Genomic DNA, 27,412 nt, shown 5'->3' on the forward strand with positions numbered 1-27,412 from the left:
CTTCCAACTTTATACTGTGTACAACATCAATGTCTCACACTGAACATAACTGATTTGTAGAAAAGACTCTATGGAAATAGAGACAACGCCCATACTTTTGTAACGCAAGAATTTTTTAAAATAAAAATTATTTAAAAAACAAAACAAAAAACCACCTCCTCCTCAGGGGGGCTTTCCCATGCAAACTTGGGAGCTGATCCTCTGTGACCAACTCCTCCTTTCCTTCAGATTAGTTCCAGTCAGCACAGAGCAGGAGGAAGCTTCTTTTTTCATGGGATGAAGCATCCAAATCGCTAAGTAAAAGGGTTAACGCTCACAAAGGACTATAGAACTCTGTGATGTCACAGGCCGTGGCAGTTATTTTCCGTTGGTTCAGTTATGGCAGTTATTAACTGTCTTCATAGTCGGAGCAGCAGATATGTTCTGTTATGCTGCTGTCTACCTCAGAGTTAGGTCAGTCTGCAACAGTCTTTTGTTGTCTTAGGTGTAATATGTATTAGTAATAGAAGTAACATCTGCCTGACTTGTATATTTAATCTAACAAGTTCAAGCACACTGTGTAAAAGTTGTTTGTTATTTAAGCTTTAAACAGGGAGTGTCTTGCATATTTTCTTTATAGGAGGGAAAGGGAACTAATGAAAGGGTCAGACCCGGGCTTTCTTCTGCGTAACTCTGTAAATGGGAGCTAGTGTTTAATTCCCACACTTTTCAGTGACTTAAAAAGGCCCCATTTAATGCCGATTGGGTGGCTTTAATCATAATAAATTTTTATTTATATCCCGCTCTCCTCAGCCAAGACCGGGCTCAGGGCGGCTAACAACCAATAATATAAACAAGTTGATTAAAATACAATTTAAAAGATTAAGATACAACATTAAAACATTAGGATGCAGCCTCTTCACAGGAGGAGAAAGGGGGGGGGAAGAGGGGAAGGGAATCAAAATGATTCTAAGCCAAAGGCCAGGTGGAACAACTCTGTCTTACAGGCCCTGCGGAAAGAAATCAGATCCTGCAGGGCCCTGGTCTCATGAGACAGAGCGTTCCACCAGGCTGGAGCCAGTGTTGAGAAGGCCCTGCCTCTGGTTGAGGCTAATCTAACTTCCTTAGGGCCCAGGACCTCTAGGGTGTTGCTATATATGGACCTTAAGGTCTTCCGTGGGGCATACCAGGAGAGGCGGTCCCGTATGTACGAGGGTCCTAGGCCGTGACATCAGAGACAGGGACCGTGCTGCAGAAACAGTAACCCCAGACCACTACACCTCTCTCCTTTACCTGTTTGCGGTGGTGGTGCTGTTGGCCTTCTTGGCCGGTGGCTTTTTCTGCTGGGCCTGCTTCACCGGCTGAGTGACCTTCACCTTCTTCTCCTCCTCAGCCTTTGCCTTGTGCTTCTCTTTCTCCTTCTCTTTTTCCTTGTCTTTCTTTTTTTTCTCTTTTTCCTTCTTCTCCTTCTTCTTCTTTGGCTTGTTCACGGGGGCTTGCGAGAGAGCAGCAAGTTGCTCGTGGACAGCCTTCAACTGGCAGGGGAAGATGGAAGAGTAAAAGCTTAAGGTGGCCATATTGCTCCAGAGCCAGCTCCCTTGGAGGGAATGAGCCACTCTAAAATTGTGCCGGGGGGATCCCTCCTGCATTTCCCACCCCACCTTGATCATTCTCCATCAATTAATGAGAAAAGAAATCACATTCAACAACTATCAAATTTGGGTGAAATTCTCTCCCTTTTACCTTTATCTTACTTTCCTGGTGGCTGAGGGATATTTGCCAATGTTCTCTCAAATCTACAAATCATCTCACCACTGGCTGCACCTTCTGCAGGATCTTACAGGGGCTACCACCAAGCAGTGCTCCTGGCAAAATGCCATTGGCGAGAACCAAAAACTAGCCCCTCCACCACCCCATGTGTGGTGGCTCTATATGTGCCTGCCGTGATCTGGGCTACAACTGCATGGATAGCAGTGGCTTCATACCCCCCTCTCCCAATTGATTGATTGCATAATATTTGTATACCACTTGACTGTAAAAAAACAACAACCCTCAAAGAGGCACCAGATGTGGTCCCCTCCCCATGGAGGTGTCAGTTCTCAAACAACCCTGCAGCCTTAGGGTGGGAAAGCAACAAGCCCAGCTTTGCCTGTCTGATATATTCCCAATGCATTGACACCAGGGGAGTGAGGAAGACACACTGCGTTTGGTGCCTGCTAAAAATTGTTTAGCCAAGCTTTTTTTTTTGGTAACTTGTAATTTCATTTTATAATATACTAGGGGTTGCCACCCCTGCTGTCGCCTTCCCCACTGTGTGCCAATGCAGCTACCGCGCATGTTCACTTTACTTGCTAACCCCATCTACCCCTTTTGGCTTTCCGCGACACCTGACCAACCTCTCTTCCCTTTACACCTCACCTATCCACACTCCCCCCCCCCACAGCTTGCCCTAAGCCCCACCCCTTTTAAAGGAGGGGGTGGCAATTCACAGAGTGGCTTGCTAAACAGCTGTGTGCAGCTCCTCTCCCTTCTATGTTAAGCCTCACTGCAGGCACATTTAATGGAGGGGGGAGGTGTTAATAGAAAGCAGCTTGTTAAACCACTTTATGAAGGACCACTCTGCCTTCCATTAAACCTGACTCTAGCTGTGTTTAATTGGGGGGGGGGGGTGTTGCTTCACACAAGAGCTTGCTCAGCTTTTGTGTGAAGAGCCTCCCCTCCCCCTAAGCCTTGTTGCATGCCTTTTTAGTGTAGGGAGTAGGTGCTTTGCAGTGCTTCCCTTCCCTGTTAAAATAGCTCACCTGTTCTTCATGCTGTAGTTGACACTGCCCCCTACTGGCGGCCATGCAAACTGCAGAGCATAACGGCACCTTGCATTTCTCCATACTGTATATAGGAAAATATCTTTTTAAATTCCTATTTTATTTTGGGGGTAGTGGGTGGGAAGGTTAAATTGGCCATCATTGCGTCTAAAGAAATAAAAGCCTCTCTCAGTACAATGACTGATGGGCTCTTTCCCATGTTCAACCACAAGCTTACAAACACACCACAGACCACCTGAATGAAGCTCGTGGTCTACTGGTAGTCCACAGACCAAGGTTTGGGAAGAGATGCCCTTATGGGCAGCCTCCCCTACCCACTTGTGGGGCTGTCTTTTCCCCCAGAGGTCTGTGAACATCCAGTCCCGAACATTTCCTTGCTTGGCCATCAACTGATGGATGAACACATCAACATTCAGAATAGGGTCCCTTCTAATGTCATTTTTGTTTTTTCTATCCCTGCATTTTTAACTTGCCCCAGGCACTAAGGATTGAGTGAGAATGGAACTTCGTATTTTTTTTTTTAAAAACCACACACATAAAAATAAATAGTCCTAAAATAAAAATGGAACAAAAACAGAGCAAGGGGTCCCTTTTAAAAGTGTTAAAACACAAATAAGACTTGGTTCAGCAATATCACTGTGTGTCCCACCTCCACCCCAGGAAGAAGCAGAGACATCACCTTTAAAAGAATTATCATGAGGACTAGAAATTTGCCCATCATTAAACAAGAAAAAGAAAAAAGTGGGATTCTCAGGAAATCTGGTGGGAGCACTGGGTTATCGCTTTGGATTGCAAACACTCTATGGACTCAGCAGCACTGGCTGTGGAAGAGAATGTACTGCCAATAGGTTCCCCCCACCCCCCGCCCAATGGAGGAGGACTGAAATATGGGACTTTGTCTAAATCATCATCAGATCCTTTAACAAAACTCCTAAGATAAGCATCAGTTAAAAGCAGTGATGAGGCCCTGCCCTTGGGGGCTCACAATCTCATTTTTTCCTACTCTCCTGCCATGCCAAGAGCAACAAAACTCAAAAAAGCCCTCTAGAATATAAACTGTTGTAACAAAATAGTCTATAGCGGGCCACCTAGCTCAATTCTTATCTAAACCAGGTGTAAGAAACATGTGGTGCCCTCTAGATGACGCTGGACTTCCAGCTCCCATCAACCCCCGCCAGCCACACTGACAATGGTCAGATGGGAATTGTGGTCCAACAACATCTGGAGGGCCCCCAGGCCCCCATCCCTGATCTAAGAAGGAGTATTCCACTACTGCATGCAAGAGGTGGAAGGATGCCTCTATACAGAAGAGACATTCCCTCATGTGAGAGTGGAATCCCTCTCCTTGGATAAAGGGTGGGGAACCCGTGGCCCTCCATTTCTTGTTGGACTTCAACTACTATCAGCCCCAGCCATCTTGGCCAATAGTCAGGGGTTGATGGGAGTTTTAGTCCAGCAAACAGCTGATGGGCCACTGATGTTCTCCAGTGCTGCTTTAAGCATTCTCTCATCATTGACCAGATCCAGGTGCTTTTAAAATTCCCGTCCTCCATGACTGTTAAAAGGATCAGAACTCAAAGCTCTTGACCTCTTGTCACCCTCTCTTTTCCCCTTTCATCCCCAATTTATTTTAAAACAAATTTATTATCAAAACACCTGCAGAATCCCACCTTGCCAGCTGAAGCCCAGAGCTTTACTGGATCAGCAGGACGGAAAAATTATCTCACATGCAACACAGCAACACAGCTTACAGATAGGATATTATATATATATATATATATATAGCTATGCTAATGCTACACAACTTGACATATCCGGACAGCAATAAGAAAATGAAAATTTTAAAATTAAAATTAAAATAAACAAATACATTCCATCCATTCCAGTCTCGGGAGTCATTGACCTTGTAGCACTGCCTCAATGATCGGGAACAGTCCTGTGTGAACAAGAAGACAGGCGAGGAAGCTAATCGTGCATCCTGAGTGCGAATCCATTTGGTAGGAAGGGAGGGGGGGAAGGGTAGGGGATCCCGCAATCTGCATTTGCCACATGAACACACAAAAAATTACACTCTGGTCTCCCAAGGAATCCTGAGAATCTTTTCATTTTTTCCTCTCTTTCCTTTTAAAAGGGCCAACTTTCTAGCCCTCCAGGCCACTCAAAGTGCATGAAAACGCAAGGGCTAGCAGCATTTCCCCCACTCGCAATTCTTTTTTCATAATGTATTTTTTGCATTATAAGAACCACACAATGTATGCCTTCAGGCACCCAATTTTTTAAAAAAGAAAGAAAGGTTCCTAGTAAGCCAAAACTGTTTGGATTATTTTGGGATTATTTTTTTTTTAAAGCCTCTGAATATTAGCCACATTGCAGTTTACTTTATAAACACTAAAAAGCAGGACCTTGTTTCAAACAAGTAAATGATCATTTAAATTCTTCAGAGGCAAGTGTAGCTCTCATATTACAGATCAGCCCAACTGAGACTAAGTGACTTATACTCCAAAATAAGTTATTTTGCTGAGGTGGTTCTCAAACTGAAGACTTCTAGAACCATATGTGTGCTGGCTGAACACTAGGTTTTTTCACAGACATATTTCATAGATACCAAAATGTCAAGCAAGCTCACGTGTAGAGGGGCTTTTATTGGAGCTTGGCCTGGAACCCATTGGGAATGAGATCTCAATGTTTGTTTGTTTTTAAAGGACCATAAGAACATAATAAGAGCCATCCTGGATCAGGCCAGTGGCCCACCTAGTCCAGCATCCTGTTCTGACAGTGGCCAACCAGATGCCCCAAAGGGAAGCCCGCAGGCAAGACCTGAGAGCAACAGCAACTCTCCCCGCTTGTGATTCCTAGCTACTAGCATTCAGAAGCATCATTGCCTCTGACAGTGGAGGTAGACCAAAGCCATCATGCCTAATAGCCATTGATAGCATTCTCCTCCCTTAACCTGTCCAGTCCTCTTCCAAAGCCATCCAAGTTGGTGGCCATCACTGCCTTGCAGGACTGAGTTCCACAGGTTAACTGTGTATGGTGTGGAAGAGGACTTCTGGCATGGGACCACCTCTCACCTGCTCCTGCAGCTCAGCCAGCCGTGTGGCTCTTTCCTCTTCAGAGTCTGAGCTGTCCGAATCGGAGGAGCTCTCCTCGCTGCTATGGCTGCTTTCCATGCTTTTGCTGACAACGGGTGCCGTCTGTGGGGGCTGGGCCAGGGGCTCTGCCGGCTCATCCGGCATCTTGGCAAACCTCATCTCAAAGACGTCCTGCGTGCGGAGAGAGAGGGCATATGAAAGAGAGAGGTTTGTAGAGGGGGCAGAGAGAGCCCACAACCCTTCTAGGAACATAAGATAAGCCACTGGCCACATCCAGTTCAGCATCCTGTTCTTACAATGGCCACCCAGATGCTCCAAAGGGAAGCATGCAAGTAGAGTCCAAGCACAAGAGCCCTCTTTCCTTCTGTGGTTCCCAGCAACTGGTATTCAAAAATATCATTGCCTCCGACCATAGAGAAAGAGCACAGCCATAGAATCAAAGAATCACAGAACTGTAGAGTTGGAAGGGACCCCAAGGATCATCCCCAAGTCCAACCCACTACAATGCAAAGAATCACAGCTAAAGAATCCATAGCCAGCAGCCATTGACAGCCTTATCTCTTCCATGAATTTGTCTATTCCTCTTTTAAAGCCATTTAAGATTGGTGGCCATCACCACTTTCCATGACAGTGAGTTTCCCCACCCCCTCCACCCACTTTCTCCTTGGAAGCAGTGTTCCCCAACCTCCCATTCAAAAAAATAAACAATTTGGAACAAAGGCAAGGATGTGAAACACAAGAGCATCATTGCTGAGTCACCCCCACAAAAAAAAGATGGGACGTATATTGGCCAACTGGGCATAATCTGCTTTGATGCAGCCTAGTTGCAGAATCCTCTCACATTTAGCTGTTATTTCTACACTGCAGGGGATTGGACTAGATGCCCCTTGAGGGCTCCTTCCAACTCTCCAATTCTGTGCTTCAAACCAAATCGATGAAAAGCTAACAGGACTTGATGATAAATAGCTAAATTACAGGAAGCAGATGCTGAAATTGAAATGCCTTCCATACAAGGATTTGGAGGAGAATATAAAATCACAAATAGTGATATGGAGAATTGTCTGGATATGGCATTGATGGATTTGAGAGGGGGGAAGCACTGGGAAAAACTTCATTCCTGGCCTTTCTTCAGTTCTAGCAGACAAAGTATATTCTGCAGTCAATTTGGAGTGAATTCAGAGAATGCTGCTGCTAAATTTATGCTATTCTCTATGGAAAAAGACTTGGAAAAACAAAAAAAATCAAAGGTCCTAGAAGAGCAGATTGGGATGCTATCATAAATACAACAGGAAATGGAAACACAACAGGAAATGGAATTTGAACATACAGGACATGGACTAATGGATATATAGTAAGAAAAATATATAATATTATCCCAATATGTGACCAGACTGGATAGATTTAAAATGAACACAGACAGAAGAATTTACTGTCAGCTGATATGGAATAATGCTGGTGGGAATTAATGGAGGTAAAGTTAATATTAAAGAAAAAATATGGTTGACAGGTACCAATAATAACAATTCGGGAACCTATCTTAGGCTTTTTGTTGAGAAAATAAATGATTGATTCTGAGTCACCTTGACTTAAAAGAAATATTGTTTAACAGAAAATAGAGAAGATGGGTGTTAGCATGGACTGAATGTTTTAAATAATCATATTTTTAATGTACATGGAAATGTCACTCTTTCAGGACCAAATGCTGGGAGGAGAAAGGAAAGATTCCAGGTGAGAGCTGGGAATGAGCTACTGTCCCCTTTAGGTGGTAAGGGCTACAAATTACTCTTAAGACAGGACTCCATATTCTACTTATTCTGTTTGTATTTTTTGTAGCAGTTTTTATTGTGTTATTTAAAAACTTTAATAAAAATCTCATTACAAAAAATGATAGCTCCCCCTCCCCTCCCCAGAAGGGACACTTCTGTCCATATGCCCAATTATGCAAACCAAACCAAACTCACCTGTCCTTCACCTCCAGGTAAATACCCAGCTGGTCTAAAAATGCCTCACCTGTCAGCTAACCAGAGGCATCCACTTGATTATCAGTGCTTGTAAAGACCTCTGTCATTGCCTGCATGATTCCCCCCACCTCCCACAACTGCTCAGGCAAAACCCCCCCAAAAAACCCCCACCAGGTCACCCAATATCACCGTGACATCAGGTGACTGACAGGCCGGCATCCTCACCCACCTGTCATAATTTTGCCCAGTGGGAGGAGAGGAGAAAAAGCTCTGGCCCACCAGCGGGACTTACTTGACCACCTCTGCTCCCAATGCAGATGTGCATAAATGATCCACTCTGCTCCTATGAGGAGGCTGCTTGTCGCTTCTCTGCCTGAGTCACTTCCCTGGGACAGGCCAAATCAGGGACAGAAATGCATTATTTTGGAGGCAGGCAAGGGGAATTAGGCACAATCCAAAGCCTCATAGGCACCTTTAACAAGGAAATTAATTTATTTCTCATATCAGTTTTTGAGTCTCTGTTCTGGTTCCATTTTGTCCATCACTTTACCTGAAGCTTCCTGGCCATAGCCACGACTTCATGATCTGGAGGGTTGTACTTATAACAATTAGAGAACATTAACCGAATGTCCGCCGCAAAGCTCTGGGCATCTTGATAATCCCGAACGTCCATTTTTTTCTGCAAATACAAGAAAGTCGGGAGGGAAGGAAGAACAGGGAGAGGGAAAGTTGGATAACAGGTCGAAAAAGCCCTAAGCAACTTGAATTCACATATGCAGAAAGTTTTTTTTTCTTTTTAAGGCAGAGTTTAATCTGGGGCAGGGCTGGAAACCATCGACAAACTACTATGGTCACTGCAGAGAACAAAACAATTATTTACAAGCACTTTTGATGCTTAGAAATGCTACAGGAATAAAATGATACAGCTGAGAGTATGTCATGTGGGATTTGAGTTTTGCTCATGTATGTTGTGACGGTGGTGGACTCTCCTTCATCGGAGATTTTAAAGCAGAAGTTGAATGGTCATCCATCAGGGATTCTTGAGCTGTGATTCCTGCAATTCAGGGGGTTGGATTAGATTACCCTTGACCCCTGAACCCTAAAATTCTATTATATCAGAAATCTGCCAGCAAGCATTGGAGGAGCAGCAAAACAAGTCCACTGTTGATGGACCAGGCCACAACTCCCCCTCATCCAATGCCAGCATCAGCCTGGCAGCTGCCTCTGATGGTAGTCCCTGGGTGCTGCCTGATTAGTTTTGACCTGTGACAGGGTCTTCTCTGTGGTGGCTTCCTGGTTGAGGAAAGCCCACCCTAGTGAGAAGCACTTGTCCCAACATTATTAACTTTCAGGAGGGGTTTGAAAACATTGATGTATGACCCTTTTAACCCAAGCTTGTGGTGGCTGAAGAAGACTGTTCCTGGCAACCCCAAAATCACTGGATTTAAAACATTTTAAATTGTAACCGTTTTTAATTATAATGGTTTTTAAACGCTCCAGCGTTGTTTTTTCTTTTAAACTGTATACCTGTTTGCTGCCCTGAGCTCCTTGGGGAGGGAGGGCTGGGCATGAATTAAATAATAAATATAATCAGTAGGATTTGCAACTGGGACAAGTTCAAGAAGTTATGGTTAGTGTATTAAGCCCTTAACAACTTGGGACCAGTTTACCAGTGAGATTGCCTTGGTCATATATAAGCACTTGACTGCTTCAGTCCATAGAACTGGCACTGTCCCATGTGCCACATAATGCCCACTCTGTGCTTTTAAGAACTCAAACTTGCACTGTAGAACGCCCTGCCTATTGGCAGCAGGGAGGTGCCTTCACTACCTGGTGCTTGCTTAAAACCTTTTTGTTTGGACAAGCCTATCCAGGCATGCAAACAATTCCTAGTCTCCTTTTAACTTACCCTTATATTTCACTACGAAAAGGTTAACAGGCCTTTTTTAAAAAGTGATCTAGCGGTTAGAGTGTTGGCCTAGGAACTTCAAATCCTCCCACTCGGCCATGAAGCTCACTGGGTGTGACCTTAGCTCACAGCCACTGCCTCTCTCAGCCTGACCTAACCTACCTTACAGGGTTGCTGTGAAAAGGGAGGAGGAAAAGGTGGGCTATCAACACAATGAATCAAGATTAGCAGGGGACATACTTTCACAGTACTGAGATCCATCGGGTGCTTGATGATGTCATGGTAGTCGTGCAGCTCGAGAGCCTCAGCATCCACTGGCTTGTAGAAGGGCCAAGCATATGCTGCATGCTTCTTGGAGAGCATCTCCTTGAGGATGCTGTCACAGTACTTGAGGTGTTCGGAGAGCTTCCCTTTCTTCCCCGCGTGCTGGGGCACCTCCCCATCCTCCAGGTCTTTCTTGGGTGGCTTGATGGGCCGGCCCCCGCTCTCCCGGCGGGCCACCACCTTTGCCTGCTTGGAGTCCAACAGCGGGGTGGGCGACTCACTCCGACTGGCTGTGATGGCTGATGTGGTCGGGGTGGTTGTGTCCGCTTTCCGCTTCACTCCCTTTTTCTGAAATTCAAAGGAAAACACACATACACAATTTTTAAAAAATTAATTTTCTTCTAAAAGGAGAGGCTACAAATAATAAATGATGAATGTATGGGCCCTTTATTCAGAACTATGAGGACTAGAATCTTGCTTTGGATGGGCCATAGATCACTGGTAGTGTATGTAAGAGGGTCTCAAGTTCAATCCCCACTTGCAACTCTTTTTTCTTTTTAAATTTATCATTTTCAATTTTACATAGTTTGCACAATGACATTTAACCAAAATACAAACCATACATTTATCATCGATTTTCCTTTCCGCCACCTTCCATGCTTCGTTTTATTAACCCATTGCCGCTCCAAATTCTAATTATTCCGTATTCTCTTTTTTTGAAAATAAATAAAAAATAAATAATTGTCCAGTAGCACCAACTAAGTTTGTTCTGGGTATAAGCTTTTGTGTGCATGCACACTTCTTCAGCTTATACCCAGAGCAAACTTACGTTGGTCTCTAAGGTGCTACTGGACAATTTTTTAATTTATTTATTTCGACTGCGTCACACCAACACGGCTACTTACCTGAATCTCTCTTTTTCAGTTTTATTTCAATATACTTCATACTGATGAATTTATTCTAACACTGCTAACATTTTAGTTTACAATAATTTTTCAAGTATGTTGTAAATCTTTTCCAGTCTTTCTTAAAAATTCTTTCATCCTGGTCTCTTAGTCTGCTAGTCAAATTAGCCATTTCTATATATTCTATCAATATAATCTGCCATTCCTTTGTTGGTATTGTGCCCTCCTTCCATTTCTGAGCATATACCATTCAGGCTGCTGTAGTTGCATATGAGATTTTCCTGATCTCTAGGTATATCTGCATCAATTATTCCTAAAAGAAAACTTCCGGTCTTTTTACAAATTTCCTTTTAAACATTTTTATTTTCAATTCATTATGTATCATCTCCCAGAAGCTCTTAGCCATTTTACACGTCCACCACATACTGTATGATAAAAGGTACTTCCTACTCTATGATTCCTGTGGGTTGGATTTATTTTCTTTTGCTTACCTTGACAATAGGTGACATAGCAGTTACCACAGGCATGATGGGAGTGGCAGCAGGAGGGGGAGGCAGTGGGGGCACAGCAGCAGGGGCCGCAGCAATGGGGGAGATGTTCGCGGTGATGGTTGGCACGGGCGTGGCAGCGATGACTGGCGTCTGCGACACGGAGGGAGGGACATTCTGGAAGGGGGCTGATGGAGACACGGAAGATAAGGCTGCTGGGTGCTGAGCTCCTAGTTGTTGTTTTTTAAAAAAAGAAAAACAAGAGAGAAAAGGGTCAAAGTAGCAAACCCCTCCCTGGTTCTTTTGGGGATGAAGGCCAGCTCAATCAGAAACATTCTACCCCAGCTGGTCATGATGATAATTACTGTTTAAGAAACGGTGCCCGAGTTTGCTGCTTTTTTCTTCTTTCCCCTCTCCCCTCCCTCTCCCTTCTTCCTTGTGTGCCGCTTCTTTCATGACTGCAAGGTCTTCTGCAACGTCTTGTTCCATTAGCTTTTGCCAAAAAGCAAGCTCCAACAGGCGTTTCCTACCCCTGAATAGGGCCAGGCGATATATCACTATATTGTCTTATAATCAATATTAAGAGCAAATTGTGATACCCATTTTTTAAAAATTACCTGGCAATATATCGTGAGTTGTGTGTGTGCTTGTGTGAAATAGTCAAAAAGCATGATATTGCAAAAATCGGGAAGCCAACGCTGCTTCCTGTCCTGTTGCAGCCATTGTTATTGCTAACTCTGCCTCAGCTGCTTCTCTGTGCTTCCTGTCGCAGCAGCAGCAGCAGGCTGACGCAAAAATCACTCACTTAGAAACTTTGTGTGCACTGCAGGGTAAACTCTCTGCCTTAGCTCTCCGTCTCCCCTGCCTGCCTCCTCAGCGGCAGGCAAAAACTCTAAATCTGCCTGAGTGCTCTGTCTCCTGAGCAGGTGGAGCTCAACAACCTGCGAGCAGGAACTTCCTTCCCTCAGAGACAACAGGCTCTTGCTGAATCTGGAGCCCCCTTTCTCCTCCTGTTCTCACGTAATAATATAAACTGGGGGAGTAGTAAAGAGAAAAACACACTGCTCTAGCATAAGAGCTGCTTCCCTCTTTCCCTTCTTGTGCTTGTTGTGGGTGTGCGATTGTCTGTGTGTATGTCTCTCTCCCTCCCCACTCCGATGTTTGTGTTTGTGTTTTGTTTCTGAGAAGCAGCAGAACACCTTGTGTTGTTGTTGTTTTAATTAACCCAGCCTCTCTCCACTGGCAGGCGGCAGGTCATCTTAACTTTACTCTAAAGTAGCTCTTCCCCTCTCTCCCACCCCCGCTTCCCCTGTCTCAAGCAAGCTGCAGAGAAGCACACTACGTAGTTGCTTCAGATTAAAAGAAAGAAAAACACGCTGCTGTGGCATTAGAGCCGTTTCCTTCTTCCCCCTGCTGTGCTTCTTGGTTGTGGGTGTACGATTGCCTGTGTCGTGTGTGTGTCCCTCCCTCTCCATCTCCTGTGTTTGTGCGCGTTTTGTTTTTATGAATACGCAGAGCAGTTTTTTATATAGTGGTACCTCAGGTTAATAACTTAATTTGTTCTGGAGGTCCATTCTTAACCTGAAACTGTTCTTAACCTGAGGTACCACTTTAGCTAATGGGGCCTCCCGTTGCCGCCGCTGCATGATTTCTGTTCTCACCCTGAAGCAAAGTTCTTAACCTGAGGTACTATTTCTGGGTTAGCAGAGTCTGTAACCTGAAGCGTCTGTAACTTGAAGAGTCTGTAACCTGAGGTACCACTGTATATATATAAAATTAACTTAGCCTCTTTCTGCTAGCAGGCAGCAGCTCCTCTTCTTAACTTTAAAGTAGCTCTCCCGCCCCCCTCCACCACCTCCCCTGTCCCAAAGAAACTGCTGAAGAACATGTTCCGTAGTTGCTTCAGATTAAAAGAAAGAAAAACACGCTGCTCTGGCCACTTCCCTCTTTTCCCCATCTGCATGTATTCTCTCTCTCTCTTGCTGTGTGTGTGTGTGTGTGTGTGTGTGTGTGTGTGTACGCACGAACGCAAAATTGTCTCTGTCTCCCTCAATATGCTCCTCATTTTCTCCTCTAGACCCTCCTCCCTACCCTGGAACTCTTCTCGATTCTCCTCTTACCCCTTTGCTTTCTCACACATTTATTATTAAGTTATTAACATTAATATATTTTCCAGAAATCTGTAACGTTACTGTTGAAGCACGCTATCAATGAGTAAATTTTCATATAATTAAATGCATCAAATTTTCCTTGCATATATATATATAGAGAGAGAGAGAGAGAGAGAGTTTAATCTTTTTTTATTCTGTAAATTTCTATCCATTCTTTCTGGTTTCGCCTGCATTATAAAAGAAATGCAGATTCCCCTGGCACTAAAAATATAAAATTTGTTTAGCAATTTTTTTATTCTGTTAAAATTTATCCATTTCATTCACACTATTTTGGCCTGGTTTAGAAAATAAAATTAACAAACAATCTAATAACTGGTGTTGTGGGATGCACACATTCAACGAAGACTCAATAGTGAAATATATTTGAATATCTAAAAGTGTGACAGTGATTGTGAATTGGCTTTTTTTCTTGTTTCGTAATGTAATTTATTTTTTAGGAAACATTCTCTCACCTTACCTTTGATATCTATGCTACTGAATTACTTCTACAGCTTTAATTTTAGAGAAAATGTGCTAATTTAAACATTATCAGTACAGTGGTACTATAACAGTTTTAACAATATGTTAAAGGTAAATAAAAATCTATCAATTTTAGAGTTAGACCTGTAGGTAGGAGCAGTTGCCAGGGCATTACCACATTCACTTCTACATAGTTCCAGCCTTATTTCAAGCATTGTGATATACTGAAATATAATGTTTAGCTGCTGATATATTGTCATATTGAAAACCAGATATCACACAGCCCTACCCCTGAACTATTTCTGAATCATGAAAACAGCTATTATTTAAGAATAATATTATTTAAGTTTACTGTTCCTCTTCCCATCCATCTCCCTTTTCCCTCATGGGTTGTTTTTATGGTGTTTTTGTTTTGTTTTAAAAAAGCTATAAGCCTATGAGGAGGGATTGTCTTGTTTTAAGCCACTCCTGTGAGCCTTTTTGAGTGACGAGAGCCATAGAAAAGCTCTAAATAATTAAAATCCTCTACCTGAATCTTATCTCCTTCTCTGTAACTTGGAAAGTGTTGCAGCAAAAAAACTGCTAGCCCTTAATGTTTCTAGTCCTCACGGTTCTGAATACAGGGCTTCATTAGATAGGAACATAGGAAGCTGCCTCCCACTGAGTCAGACCACTGGTCCATCTAGCGCAGCACTGTCTACACTGACAGGCAGCAGCTCTCTAGCCAAAGCTCCCCTCAAGCACTACCTGGAGATGCCAGTGGCAGCTTAACCTGGGACTTCCTGCATGCCAGGCAAACACTCCATCCCTGAGCTATGGCCCTCCCCCTAAAGATTAAGATTCTAGTCCTCATGATTCTGAATAAAGAGCTGTGTTCAATAGGAGCACAGGAAGATGCCTTATATGAGTCTGACATTTGGTTCATCCAACTCAATAGTGTCTACACTGACTGGCAGCCGCTCTCCAGGGTTTCAAAGAGGACACTTCTGCAGTTCTACAAGCTGCTGTCAGAGATTGAACTTGGGACCTTCTGGATGCAAAGAAGACACTCTGTCACTGAGCTACACCCCTTTCCCTATTTGCTTCATCCATAAATAATCCACTTGCCTCTCAGGGGATTGGACTAGATGACCATCTGGGTTACTTCTAACTCTACAGTCCACCTGCCAGGGATTCTTAAGCTGTGATTCCTGCATTGCAAGGGATTGGACTAGATGACGCTAGAGGATGCATCCAACTCTACAATTCTATGGTTCTATGACAGATGCCAACCCAACCTGTGCTGTGCCCGCTGCCAGCCATCTTCCGCGCTTTGCCTTTCGGAACCGGAGGCAAGAGCTCAACCTCTTCCTGTGGCATCTGAGCGACTTTTTGAAGAAAGATCTTCTCCAAGGCTTGGGCCATGAGAACGATGTCATCAGTGGGCTGGAGACGGGGTGGGAGAAAGCAGGTGGTCATGGGGAGGACACAAACGAAGGCTCGACACCTCACATCTATTTATTTGTTTGCTTCATAACATTCATACACCACTTGAGTGTGGTGGGGAAAGACCTCAAAGTGGTTTGCAAAGAAAGAAAAAGATAATTAAGATCATCACTTAGAAAAATTAACAGCAAGGATTTAAAACTTTCAAAAAAAATTTAAAAATGGATCAAAATTTGCACCAATCTTCTAAAACATCTGGGTAAACTTATCTAAACAATATAGCTCTTAGCAGGTGCTGCAACAAGTACAGCGAAGGTGTCCGTCCGATATCAATAGGCAAGTTCCAAAGTATAGGTGCTGCCACACTAAAATATTGAGTTTTTACAAACATGGAACAAGTATTATGTGGCACCTATAACAGCGCTAAGGCTGCTGATCAAAGGTGCCCGCCTGATGTCAGTAGGAACCCACTCATGCAGCAAAGCATTAATCACACTCTGGACCCAACCAGTCAGTCCCACTATGCTAGATCTAACAAGCCAGGAGGAACAGGGGTCAAGGTTGCATGTGGTCAGACGCATTGCCACCAGCATCTTGTCCACATCAGCTGATTGCATGAGGAGAAACTGATCCCACAACACATCCTTCATGGCAGCAATGGGTACTTCAACCAGAGCTGCAACAAGCACAGAGTCATGATCCCTCCAAAGCTGAGTGATTTTATCCTCAAAAGTGTGTAGCCAGTTGATCACAGCAGGTCTTCAAGGGCTTGAGGTCCCTCCTCTACAGTGGGAGTCAGTAACCCTCAGACCCTCCAAAATATCTCCACCAGCTGGTTACTAGAGGACACAATGTGAGCTGCAAAATGAGCCATTTTTGCAGGCCCACACTGCCACATTGTAGGCACAGTTAAGTGTTTTTAATAGTGTTTGGTCATCTTCAGAGTAAGACTTACACCACTTGCACTAAAGTTCTCATCCGGCTTGTTTCATAGTCCGGACCTCCTCAGAATACTAAAAGGACACAACACCCGACAACATAATCTCAGCCCCCGGATCCTTTACCTTATTGTAGATGTAGCAATTTGTAAACATGGTGTTGAAATCTTGCATACATTCGCTGGCACTCCAGTAATAGTTGTGCTCCAGTCGTTTCTTGATAGTCCCCATATCCATCGGGTTTTTAATTATTCTGTGGTAATCCTGTTGGGAGGATGGAAATCTCGTTTATTAATTATTTGGGGAGGGGGCGGGACCATTTCAGCTAGAGGGACCTATAGGGAACCTTTCAAGAAGTCACAGACCAGTGGCAGAAAGCCAGCCAGGGTGAAGGCTTGTGGCCTCCAAAAGGCAGATCACACAGGAATGCAGCCCACATGCTGAAGGAAGTTTCCCACCGCTGGGAAATACATCTCCATCTCCTGTAATCCACAGCAAGCCAATGACCAGGGATGATGGCATATTTTATTTATAAGCATATTTATATATCCCAATTTTATAACAACAACAAAAATCAGAGCAGTTTACAACCATTATACATAAAGCCATATAAAAAGTTAAGATTTTAAAAAACCAGCTAACTATTGTGGAAAAGATGTATTGATTTCCTGTGTAAGTCTGAGGGAACTGAAAAGTTTTCAGGAGGCATTTAAAGGTTGAGATGGAAGTGGCAGGCAGTTCCACAGCACTGGTCAATGACCCTAAAGATTTAGTTTCTTCTTGTTGCCAAATGAGTCTCACCAACTCAGGAAATGATGCTCCTGCAGAGAATCTCAGCGATGGACTTGGGATACAAGGGTTCTGGCACTCCCTGAGGTACCCTGGACCTCAGTTGCTCAGGGCTTTGTAAGTTAATACAAGGACCTTGAACCAGGCTTGGTAGTAGATGGGGAACCAGAGCAGGGTGTCCCATGTTCTCAACCAGACTCTCTCCATAGTAATCTGGATGCTGCATTCTTCACCAGGTGGAGCTTCCAAACCAGGCCCAAGGCCGCTCCACACAGAGCACATTACAGCGATCCAGGCTCAAGATTATGCATGGACTACAAGGGTATCCCTGTCCAAGTGTCCAGGAATGGCTGTGATTAGCAAACCAGATGAAGCTGGTAGAAGGCACTCCTAGCCACAGAGGACACCTGGGCCTCTAGTGAAAACGATGTACCTAGGAGTACCCCCAAACTACGCACTTGCTCCTTCAGAGATAGGTAAGTTACCTGTTCTCGGTGGGGTTGCCCTATCTCCAGACATGGGACCCACCCACCTTAAGAGCCTCTGTCTTCTCAGGAATCTAACACAGTTTACTGGCTCTCATCCAGTCCACTACTGCATCCAGACACAGGTCCAAAGCTTTCACATTCTCTCCTGATTCAGATGTCAGGGAGAAGTAGAGCTGCATGTGTCATCAGCGTACTGGTGACACCTTGCTCCGAAACTCCAGGAGCTGTCCCATGAAACACGGAGCAAGCTTCTTTTCTGCTGCTCTGGGAGGGGAGGACCTGAACCAAAGGATTCAAATGACAAGAAAGGAGATTCTGACTAAACAGTATGAAGAACGTTCTGTCGGTAACTGCTTGGCAATGGAACTTGGAAGACGGTGGACTCTCGCTTCTTGGAGGTTTTTAAACAGAGGTTGGAAGGCCATCTTTTGGGAATTCTATAGCTGTGATTTCTGCATTGCAGTGGGTTCTATGGTTCCTCATGACAACAGATGACGCCTTGTCAGAGCCTTTGAATAAGTGGGGAAACACCTCAGAAATAAGAAACATTACTCACTAGTAAATTCAATTTAATTGCATCAACAGGCTGGTAGCCTTTAAATAAGTGGGGGAACACCTCAGAAATAAGAAACATTACTCACTGGTAAATTCAATTTAATTGCATCAACAGGTTGGTAGAAAGGCCAGGCGAACTGGTGTTTCCACAGAGTCTTCACCACCACATTCTGCATGTACTGAAGTTGGTTGGTCTTCCGCCCAGGCTTGGCTGAGTTGGTGACCTCTGGGGGAGGTGGGTTCGCAGGGCCTTGGGGAGCCTGGATGGCTGAGGTGGCAGCAGACATCTTTCTCCTGCCTCCTCCTCGACTTGCTGGCGTTCAAGGCAGCAGCAGCAGGTCCTCGGGAAGGAATCGTTGTCTTTCTACGATCCCTGGATGGGATGGGCATCCCATTCCCAGGGACCAGCCATGCAGCCTGGAGAGCAGGGAGAGGACAGCAAAACATCAGTCGATGATTTCTAGAAAAGGGCGGAGGGAAGACACATCGTGGAGGGCTCGATCTTTTGATCACAAGGAGCCAAATCTCATTAGGCCCTCCAGTTCTATGACATGGAAGGAGAAGGAGGAGGAGGAGAAGGAGGATGGTTCCCCACCACGAGTCCTTTCTTGCATACAAGGGAGAAGCTTGCGGGGCAATCACAAATAGCAGCTGACTACTAAGCCTGCAAAGCCAGGGCCAGCCCAAGGCTGCACCCTAAGCCACACCACCCCAGGTCTTTTGTACATACAAGAGCACAACTGGCAGGGCAATCACATTTATGGGGCAATCCTTAGAACTGGCCTTGTTCATAGCAACTGATGGCACAAGAGCCTATTTTTGGAGAAGGACTAGGAGGAAATTTGCTTTGCTCAGAGACTGGAATTACATCTTGACTCCTTACAATGATGATGCAGTGGCAGGAAAAAGTGGGGAATGAGCTCCTCTGTGACTTCTGTAAAATCAGACATCAACCCAGCATTCAAAAGTTGCCAGGAGCATTTTGCACCTTGCTTTCGGCCACTTGTGACCAAGTGAAGATGCCTGAGTGCCAGGATGACACCTGGTGCATCTACCATCTGGAGGTGCATGCCTGGGGATTATTGGATCTTGACTGTTTTCACACACTAGCAACACATCCTGTAAAATTCTATCCATCTTTTTTCTGCACAACTAGAATGAATTTCAGGAGCTAAAACGTTCTATTGAAGAATAGGATTTTCGATCCATCTGGCCCAAAAATCACAACTAGGCATTCCGTTTTGGTGACTATTACACTGGTTTAAGGAGCTATATTGGTGCCTAGCTTATATATCTGAGCTTCTAACACTGCATCAACCTTCTGTATTTACTACACTACAAAGAGGTTTTTAAAAATGTGTTCTAACCACCCAAGTCTAGAGAAAGAATCCAATCTACTACGTTTTTCTTACCATCCTGAAACACATACTGAGCACAGCCAGCACAAATTCACAACACTGAAAGAAAGCTAGGTGGATATATATATTGGGCAAGACATTAACATGGCTCAGACTCAGAACACGCCAATATAACTCCTAGACTACTAACAGCTAAAAGTAAGAACATGCCAACAATGTTTTATTATTTCATACAATTTTATATACTGTACTGCTTGCTTGTTTAAAAAACCTCAAAGCAGTTTGCAAAAATACTAAAACACTTTTAAAAAATTAAAGCATGCAATAACAATAATAATAAAACCAGCAACAACCTAAAAATTCACTAGCCTTCTAGATACCTGTGTAGGCTTATCTATACAGAACTGTTTTGAGCAGGCACCAAAAAGTGTAGTGAGGGCACCTGTCATTAGGCAGGGAGTTCCAAAATGTAGGTGCCATCACACTAGAAGATGAATTTCTTAATGACATGGAATGGGTATTACATGGCATCTTTAACAGTGCCAGTTCCAGAAATCAAAGCAATTGAAAGAGCTTATGTGAAATAAGGCAATGGGGAGAGAGAGATGTGCTCAATCATATCAACCAATTACTTATTTGAAAACCAACTATAAAATGTTGAATCTGTAATGGTGAGCAGCCCAAATAAGATCACATCTAAATCATAAGTGTAGATCAAATTGGATTTATTTGGGTGGTGCCCAAGTAAATTCTACTCAGAGTAGAGCCCACTGAAGTTAATGGAAACAAGTTACTCGTGGCCATCAATTTTTGTGTGTCTACTCCAAGTATGACTAACATTATGTTGTAATTAAAAGTATTTATCATAAGCTACCCTTCACCCAAAGCATCTCACATAAACAAAGTACCAGCGAATGCCAGCAGCAGGGTTCAAATCCCCACTTGGCCAAGAAACTCTTGAGCTCACATCCCCCAGAACCATCTGGTTGGTCTTGTGCTCTTGCATGTGCTAAGGACTTGGGAAGACTGGCCCTGGCTTTGCAAACTCGGTAGCTGCTATTTGTGATTGCTCCCCCAACGTCTTTAGTTGGGTTTTCTTTAGTGCCGTTTTAAAAACTAGCTCTTTATGGTTTTTATGGTGTGTTTGCAAATTGCCTTGAAATGCATGTAAAAGGGGATTCATAAATTTATTATTATTATTATTATTATTATTATTATTAAGCTTTTGGTCCAATCCAGCAGCCAGGCTCTTATTATGTTCTAAGAACCTAAGCAGAGTTTGCTAGATCTAGCCAAAAGTTACCCATCTCCTCCAGCATCCTGTCCTCACAGTGGCCAACCAGATGCCCTAAACCCTCAATCAGGACCCGAGTACAATAGCACTCTCCCATTCTGCAGTTTCCATAAACAAGTATTCAGAAGCATTACTGCCTCTAATCATGGAGTCAGAGCCTGGCCATCATGGCTAGCAATGGTACCCCTTGATATCCTCTGTGAATTTGTTCTCTTTGAAAGGAGGAAGGCAGGAAGGTGTCAGGGGAAGCTGAGGCCACCTGTCCACCAAGAGCCTGGCACAGTGCATATTTACTTGCAAGTACATGCCTCTAAGTTAAATGGAACTTAATTCTATGTGAGCATAGAACTGTAGCCTTATTTGGGTGCAAGTCTTGGGGAACCATCAATCAGCGAAATAAGCTTCCCAGTAAACACCAAGAACCTATACCAGCAGAGTCCATAACTGTATTTCAATGAACACAACACCCTTGGAAGTGCACAATGTCTTGGATTCAGACTAAGTGAGTAGAACTCAGATCCCACTGAAATAGACAAGGCTGAAGTGGTCAAAAGCAAGCTAGCAGTGACTTAATTTAAACCCTTGATGGCAGCTTAAACTCAGCTAACTTAGCCCAGGAATTGTGAGCAATTCTGGTCACCTTACTGCAAAAGGCATATTAGACTAGATGGCGATTGGCCTGATTCAACAAGGCTCTTTTTTTTATGTTCAATCAGTGCCCTCCCTGACAATCCCCACCAGTCCTCAACTGGAACAGCCATGCTTCCATCAGCCCCAGCATTAAAGAGCTGTACAGGCTGGGGCTGATGGCAATTGTGGTCCCAAACATCTGGAAGGTGACAGCTTGGGAAAGGCTGATTTAGACCCAACACAAAGTTTCAACCTGCTTAAGAGCATAAGAAGAGCCTGCTGGATCAAAACAATGGTCCATCTTAGTCCAGCATCCTGTCCTCACAGTAGCCAACCAGATGCTCATTATGGGAAACCCACAAATGGGATTTGAGCACAAGAGTACTCTCCCCTCCTGCGGTACCCAGGAACTGGTACTGTACTTCTTTTAGGAATGACTCCTTCTGGCAGTTTGTTTCCCAGTGCCTGGTTGCAGTGTTAGAAACTCAGATGTATAAGGTAGAGGCCAAATGTCTCCTTAAACCAAAGCTTCAGTCGCCAAGACAGAATGTCTAGTTGTCATTTTTGGGCAAGATGACTCTAAAGTCTTACTTTTCAAATGACGCACTAACATATTTGATTATCAGTTAAACATCTGGCTAGTTCAGATGACAACCCTGAGCTAGGTTAAGAACTTTGAGAACTTAAAGAAAAGTCACATTATCCAGGGACACTTCACATATATACTGGCCCATTCCTAGCTCTTTTTCTTAATGATGACACAGTCCATTCATAACATATGAATATTTTTCACAACTGTGAGCAGGGCAGTGGAATGGGGTAAGTGAAGACAAGCTTCAACAATTAGCTATAATTGTTCACTGCTCCTGCTTAGGATGCACAGAAAAAGCATTTTGGTTCCTGAAATTTATTCTGATTGTGCAGATAAAATGTAACTGATAGAATTCCACAGGATGTAGTATTAATGTGTGAAAACAGTAAAGATCCAATGATCCTCAGAAATGCACCTCCAGATGGTAGAGATATCAAGCACCTTCCTGGCATCCAGGCAACCTCACTTGGTCACAAGTGGGAAATAGTTAGGTGCAAAATGTGCCTGGTGCCTGGCTGATTTTGAACACTGGTTGGGATATGCAAAAGAGGTCCCCCACTGACATATATATGGATACCACCCTGAACACACCCAATCTCATCTGATCTCCGAAGCTAAGCAGGGTCAGGACTGGTTGTTCTTGGATGGAATACCAGGAATACTAGGTGCTATAAGCTTGGCTTGGAAGGGATAGCTCAGTAAGTAGAGCATGAGATTATTAATCTCAAGGTTCTGGTTTCAAGCCCCACATTGCAGGTGGTTGGACTAGATGGCCCTTACAATCCCTTCCAACTCTACAATTCTATGATTTTAAGGATAATGAACTGTTCCTAGTATTACTGACCACTGTCTCCATACCCCCTCATCATGACCACCATCTCCCCCTCTCACAAACCCCAAATTCTGACACACAGTTGTTGAATTTGTCATTAATGGATTTCTGCAGGGGATTCTCACCCCCAATAAGCCTGCAATCCTAAACACACTTGCTTAGATGCAAAGGTGAACGTAAGAACTTAAGAAGAGCCTACTGGATCAGGCTGAAGGGGCTAATCTCGTTAAGCACCCTGTTTCCACTGTGGCCAACCAGATTCCCAAAATGGGATGCTCATGAGCAGGACATAAATACAATGGCACTTTCCAGCCGCTGTTCCCCATCACCTTGCATACAGAGACAACAGAACCTGCATGCCCAAGACAGTCTATCACACAAGCCTCCAGGCCAAAGGGGGCACATCAAAGTCCAGCATCCTCTTCTCAGAGTGGCCAACCAGATCTGGAAGCATATAAGCAGGACCCTAGCGCAAGAGCAACTCTCCTCACTTGTGATTCCCAGCAAGTGACAACCAGAGGCATCCTGCCTCCAGGAATAAGGAAGAACCTAAGAACTTGCTGGATCATGCCAAAGGGGGCCCACCTAGTCCAGCATTCTGTTCTCACAGAGGGCAACCAGATGCCCCAATGCAAAGCCTGCAAGCAGGACCCAAGCACAAGAGCACTTTCCCCTCCTATGGTTTCCAGCAATGGGTCACACAACTAATAAGCACAACCATTCAGTTTAAGGCAACAGAGACTCTGGGCAGAGATGACACCCCAATGAGATGTGTACATGTGAAAAGGATCTAGGAGTCTTGGTTGACCACAAACTTGACATGAGCCAACAGTGTGACGCGGCAGCTAAAAAAGCCAATGCAATTCTGGGCTGCATCAATAGGAGTATAGCATCTAGATCAAAGGAAGTAATAGTGCCACTGTATTCTGCTCTGGTCAGACCTCACCTGGAGTACTGTGTCCAGTTCTGGGCACCACAGTTCAAGAAGGACACTGACAAACTGGAACGTGTCCAGAGGAGGGCAACCAAAATGGTCAAAGGCCTGGAAACGATGCCTTACGAGGAACGGCTAAGGGAGCTGGGCATGTTTAGCCCGGAGAAGAGGAGGTTAAGGGGTGATATGATAGCCATGTTCAAATATATAAAAGGATGTCACATAGAGGAGGGAGAAAGGTTGTTTTCTGCTGCTCCAGAGAAGCAGACACGGAGCAATGGATCCAAACTACAAGAAAGAAGATTCCACCTAAACATTAGGAAGAACTTCCTGACAGTAAGAGCTGTTTGACAGTGGAATTTGCTGCCAAGGAGTGTGGTGTAGTCTCCTTCTTTGGAGGTCTTTAAGTAGAGGCTTGACAACCATATGTCAGGAGTGCTCTGATGGTGTTTCCTGCTTGGCAGGGGGTTGGACTCGATGGCCCTTGTGGTCTCTTCCAACTCTATGATTCTATGATATCAATGTAACCGGCAACACAATCTTATTGGCCTTGAACTGGAACTAGATATCACAACCAGGCTTCCACAAGAATGCTACAAGTGCGTCAGGCGGGCTCTCCTTATCCAAGGAAGAGGACTCAACATTTGCCATACCTAAACTCTGGAACAATATGTGTTTAAAACAAAACAAAACAAAACACTGCTCTAGGGCATCAGGCTTCAACTGGCAGGTCATGGGCAACTTCCACCTTGCAACTTGATCAATGGTGGCTTGCAACAGCAGCACTACCACCACAATGATACATGGGAAATAAACTAAGAAATGGGTCCCTCAGTGCAGAATTGTTTTCATAGTGGGTTGTGGGTCTGAAAAAGTTGAATGCAGCTGGAGTGAGCAGAGGGAGGGAAATATGAAAGCTGCTTTATACACAGAGTCAGGTCATTGGTCCATCTAGCTCAATAATGCCCAGTGACTGGCAGCAGTTATCCAGGGTTACAGACAGCAAGACTCTCCCAGCTGTTCCTGGAGAAGCTGTGGGGGACTGCACCTGGAATCGTCTATGTGCAAGACAGATGCTCTACCACTGAACCATGGCCCTTTTCTTAAAAATGTTTAGTCCTTGTGGTTCTGCATAAAGGGCAAAATTAAACAGGAATACCTTAGTATGGTCCCATTTAGCTTAGTATTTTCTACACTAACTGGCATAGGCTCTCCAGGCAGGGATAGGGGTATTTCCCAGCCTGACCTGGGACTCCAACTCTGCAATTCTATTATTCTGTGCATGCAAAGCAGGTGCAGCCTTCCCCCCAAAATAAAATAAGGTTCCAGACCTCCTGGTTCTAATAAAGGGATAGTCTAGCTCAGTATTGCCTACACTGACTGGCAGTGACTCCAGAGTTTCAGACAGGGAGGCTCTCCCAGCTCTACCTGAAGATGCCATGAGAGATTGAAGCTGAGAATTTCTGCATGCAAAGCAGGTGATATACGCACTGAGCCACAGAATCCAAAGTTAATTGGGATCTACTGTTAGATATCCATGCAATCTTCAGTAGACCAAGGAGTTTCCAACTCCTAGTTATTTTACAATAGCAACAAAACAAGGATTCCCCCCCCCCTCAAAAAAAGGCTACTGAAATGAAATGAAGAGCCAGGAGTGAATTTTTTTATGCAAAAGGATTGCAAAATTAGTTCAGTTCTGGTACAGAAAACAAATCCTTGGGATCTGAATATATTCAAAGGCGGCCTGCTCCTCAGTTTGAAATTCTTGTTTTGGAAGCAATTATAAACAACAACCAAGTAAATCCAACAAGTCTTAAGTCTCCTTGATGCTGCCCCAGAACATGGGCAGAGTGCTTGAGGCAGCATCCCTGTCCATGTCTCTTTTTTTAAGGAGTTGGCCTGCAATCCTAACCACAATTCCATTGGAATAAGCCACACTGAAGGCAAGAGAACAGACTTCCATAATATAGACATAGTTAGGATTGGGGGTCCCAATAAAATCAGCTGATTACCTTCCAGGCAAACAGGTCTAAATCAGCAGGTACAACACACATCAGATAGACACACCAGTTAACTCCAGGGATCAAAATCAGGTCCTTGGACCTTTTGACTGCGGAATTGAGAGTGCAGAGCCCAAGCTGGTGATGGGGAGTAATGGAGCCACATTAAGAGCCAGTCTGGCATAGTGGTTAGAGTGTTGGGTTCGGGCATGTGAAAAACAGGGTTCAAATTCCCCACTCAGCCATAATGCTCACCGGGTGGGCATGACCTTGGGGCCAACCACTCTCAACCCAACCTATCTCACAGGTTTGCTGCTGGGGATAAAATTTGGAGATGGGGTCACGGGTATGTAAGCCACCATGAGCTCCCTGGAGGAGAGATGGGATATACATGCGATAAACAAACCAATCAACCAAACAACCAACTGCAATCGCCCCTAAAAGATATCTCCATATGCAACAGGGTTTTTAAGGAAGAAGAGAAAAGTCCCGTCCCCCCCGCAATCTTTTCTGAGTTTTCTAAAGTGACTACCACACAGGAAAATTAAAAAAAACACAACACACCCCGAGAGAAAAGCGAGGAAACAGAGCGCGACGCGACAGGAGACAAACCAAGGCGCTCGCTGAAGCCGCCTGGACGAGGAAGCGGCGCTGCTTCCAGCCGAGCGGAGCCAGGCGCGCAGCAGCGGCAGCAAGGCAAGCGGCGGGCGCACGGGGGGCCTGGGCTGGTGGAGAGGCGAGCTTCTCCCCGCCCGCCGTTCCTTTGTGCGAGCGCGGGCCGGAGGAAAGCGGGATCGCTCGCCCTTCTCCCCGCTTCGAAAGATGGCGGGCAAGGAGGGAGGGAGTCCGGCGCAGAACGAGGGCGCACGGAGCCCTCCTTGCGTCTGCGGCAGGGCAGCCGCGCGCTCGCCCTTTTGTTACACTGTTGCCAGCAGAGGAAGCGCAAAAAGGAAACGCCGGAGCGGCGCGCTTGGAGAAGGGAAAGGAGCCTTTGTGTGCGCGATTTTGCCTCCGCCCTCCGCGGCCTGCTCTCTTCTTCTTCTTCTTCTCCTTCTCCACCACCACCAAACCAAAGAAGCCCCCCCCCCCCCCAGAAGCGCGTCTAGCTTGCTTACTCGGGCCGGCCGGGCTTTTTCTTCCTTCTCCTCCTCCTCCTCCTCCACCACCACCTCCTCTGGCGGCTGCTGCCGATAGGGCTCGACTGATTCCCCCCTCCTTCCACTACCACCACCTTTTTTTTCTAGTTCTCTCCAAAGCAAGTAAAGAATTGATGTGCTACGAGCTACAGAGAGAGAGTCTTTTCAGTGCTAGCCAGGCGCTCTGCTCATGCGTCCCCGCCGCGGGGGCCGCTGGGTAACGTAGTTTGCTGGACCAGCTTGGGAAAGGTGCTCCGCCCCGGTCAAGACTACAAATCCCAGCCTGGAGCACAGGCTCCTTTCTTTCTTTGCGCCCTCCTTTTTTCTCTCCCCCCCCCCACCGGTATGGACCAGAAAGCGGAGGAGGATCAAGCTTGCGAAGGTTTCACAT

At 44.9% G+C, this 27,412-nt stretch overlaps 1 protein-coding gene and 1 long non-coding RNA gene across 6 annotated transcripts in view; one reads left to right on the forward strand and one right to left on the reverse strand.

Annotated features, from left to right (window-relative positions):
• Positions 1-27,212, reverse strand: part of BRD3 (bromodomain containing 3) — a 35,545-nt gene extending 8,333 nt beyond the window's left edge. Inside the window, exons 1-10 of one of the 3 annotated variants that reach the window (XM_080989800.1) lie at positions 27,001-27,212; positions 18,332-18,662; positions 16,540-16,677; positions 15,328-15,475; positions 11,424-11,650; positions 10,004-10,375; positions 8,405-8,533; positions 5,873-6,064; positions 4,705-4,737; positions 1,273-1,514 (exon numbers count right to left, since the gene is read on the reverse strand). In XM_080989800.1, coding sequence (XP_080845926.1) covers positions 1,273-1,514; positions 4,705-4,737; positions 5,873-6,064; positions 8,405-8,533; positions 10,004-10,375; positions 11,424-11,650; positions 15,328-15,475; positions 16,540-16,677; positions 18,332-18,532 — 1,682 coding nt within the window. In that variant the 5' untranslated portion in view covers positions 18,533-18,662; positions 27,001-27,212. Of the gene's footprint in view, positions 1-1,272; positions 1,515-4,671; positions 4,738-5,872; positions 6,065-8,404; positions 8,534-10,003; positions 10,376-11,423; positions 11,651-15,327; positions 15,476-16,539; positions 16,678-18,331; positions 18,663-27,000 lie in introns of all 3 variants that reach the window. The other 2 variants (XM_080989799.1, XM_080989801.1) reach the window with 2 other exon arrangements.
• LOC308468060 lies at positions 156-15,291 on the forward strand. Of its 3 annotated transcripts, none has more exons than XR_013981418.1 (4): positions 156-453; positions 4,688-5,697; positions 7,587-7,621; positions 15,165-15,291. It is a non-coding gene; the product is annotated as an uncharacterized lncRNA (long non-coding RNA). The 3 variants fall into 3 exon arrangements; XR_013981419.1 differs by having other exon boundaries at positions 4,688-4,798; positions 7,026-7,621; XR_013981420.1 differs by having other exon boundaries at positions 4,688-4,798.
• Positions 27,213-27,412: the final 200 nt, after the last annotated feature.

Source organism: Podarcis pityusensis, assembly GCF_964106645.2.
Source record: "Podarcis pityusensis genome assembly, chromosome: Z".
Classification (NCBI taxonomy): domain Eukaryota; kingdom Metazoa; phylum Chordata; class Lepidosauria; order Squamata; family Lacertidae; genus Podarcis; species Podarcis pityusensis.